Here is a 2,148-nt window from a genome sequence, read left to right on the forward strand (position 1 = left end):
GTAGTTTAGCATTGTTCGTTATTATGATTGATTTATGCATTTGATTACATGCTGATGTAGCTTTCTCCTTTCCCTCCATATTTCAGGCCACAGTGACCTTCAGCGAGCCCTTCTTTACAACCTCCTTGCTCCCATGGCACTCACTCTACTGCTGGTACATGGCCAACAGCTGTTTACATCTCATGGCCCCAGGTGCTCACAGAGTACCAGGTTCTGTTACGGTCTGGGGCCTGGCAGTACAGTACCGTGATTTGTGGAAGATCCGGGCTCCTTTGCACCAGTGTAATGGATTTAAAATGGATATATTTGATAAGGTATGTTTACAATATTGTATTTACTAGAAGCCTTGCCTTTACTTTTAGTTTAAAACAAAGTAGATTTAAAGAAATAGAGAGAGAATTTTTAGCTAATGCTAAGTAGATTATTTTTCTATATTCAAAGCAAATATAAAGTACAAAAAAATATGCATTGTAATACAATGAGATGTTCCTCCCTCCACAGCTCATCGAGTCAGCATGTGATGAGGCTGACGAAATCATTGAACCTCAGCCCCTGTGGGAATACCCCTCAAAGGCCCTGAGCCAGCCATTCCCCCTTCTTCAGTTGGACCTAACTGCCCCCATTCCAGACAACCCTGTCAGTAGTAAGAGCTCAATCAGCCTCCCGGGCACTGGGCTCGTAAATGGTGTTGCACTCTGGGCAGACTGGCACATGACCGATGAGCCAGAATATGCTCTGACCACAGGACCTGTAGAGCCTGTGGTTCTTGATCAACATGTAAGTTGGATGCCAGTGATGTTTGATTTGTGGCTGGATTATATATATCTTTTTACATGAAGGTCATATTTGGTCTGATATTTTAGAATGCAGCTTGCACAATTAAGGAGTGTAATGTTTAGGTTCCCTAAATTACTCTAAGGCTCAGTTGTTTCATATTTTCTCAGAAAAACTAAACTAAAGAAATGATCCTCCAAATTAGAGGGTGACTTTTACATGTATAGGTGTTGAATCATTGAATCTTTGTAACAAATCTGTTGAAATCCTTATATAAAATAATCAGTAATTTTAATAATGACTATCTTTTGCAGGTCAGCTGGGATGTCTATAGTCGACAGGGGGTCTATCTTGTGAAGAATCCAGTGGAGATCAATCCCTCGCAGCAACACACTTTAGAGTACGCTGTGACGTTCAAACCCAATGATGGTACAATAGTGTTTGATTTCCAGGTTAAGCAGCAGTTGTGAAACCAGACTAGATGTGAGTCAAAAAAACACAAGTGATAATCATGTGGAGGGTGTAGTTTGAATACTTAATGCATTGTGCTTTTTGTAACCAAAGTAGGAGAAGGGTGTTAAAGATAGTTCATTAATTTATACAGCTTTGGGAATAAAGTTTGGGGCCACTTTCTTCATGAATTATCCATCTGCTCTACCTTCACATGGTTTTATCCTTCATCCTCAGACTAGTGCTCATCATTGCTTTTCTCAATTATCCACTCCTATTTTCTCCCATGTCTCTCCTCCCAGTTCCTCTTCTCATCTGCTATCACCGTGACTGGTTATTTTCTTCACCATAGTCATTTTATCAATGCCATGTCATACACTCCAGTATCACATATAATCCCTTCACAACATTGCCACTCAACACACTATGCGGTGCTATAACACAGTAGGTCATTTGACTGAAGAATGTATCCATTTCTTAGTGCAAATATATTTCTCTACCCATTATGAAATGCCACTGTTGTCTCATTTTTGGGGGTGAGAAATAGTAACAAGTTTGTTCCTCGGACATTATTTACAAGAAAATGTAGTTCCTGTTTTAGGTTACTGCATCTGACTCTAAAGCTTACAGTAAGGCATTATTATAGGATTGTTGGTACACACAGTAGTTGAACTAAAAGTATACGATGTACACTAATTGTTGAATCTCTTGATATAAGCAGTTAGATGTAGGCTGTATCTGTACTTCTCTCCTGTGATGTGAAAAGTGATGTCAAATCTGCTGCTGTGTCGTGCCTACTCTCAATAGGGAAGCTTCCAGAACCATGTGGTTGTGCTGCAAATAATGTGTGTTTCTGTGTATGTATGTTTATGCGATGGGAAAATGCATTGCATTTTGTTTTTTTGATTTATTTGTTCAGTGTCG

At 39.5% G+C, this 2,148-nt stretch overlaps 1 protein-coding gene across 1 annotated transcript in view; it reads left to right on the forward strand.

Annotated features, from left to right (window-relative positions):
* The window catches only part of LOC119594051 (protein arginine N-methyltransferase 7-like), a gene marked incomplete at its 3' end in the record, with an annotated part of 14,014 nt that extends 11,870 nt beyond the window's left edge, over nucleotides 1-2,144 (forward strand). Inside the window, 3 exon segments of the mRNA XM_037943086.1 lie at nucleotides 87-314; nucleotides 502-777; nucleotides 1,089-2,144. Of these exon segments, the coding sequence (XP_037799014.1) occupies nucleotides 87-314; nucleotides 502-777; nucleotides 1,089-1,244 (660 nt within the window).
* Between the last annotated feature and the right edge of the window lie 4 nt (nucleotides 2,145-2,148).

This window comes from Penaeus monodon, chromosome 33 (genome assembly GCF_015228065.2).
Source record: "Penaeus monodon isolate SGIC_2016 chromosome 33, NSTDA_Pmon_1, whole genome shotgun sequence".
NCBI classification, from domain to species: Eukaryota; Metazoa; Arthropoda; class Malacostraca; order Decapoda; family Penaeidae; genus Penaeus; species Penaeus monodon.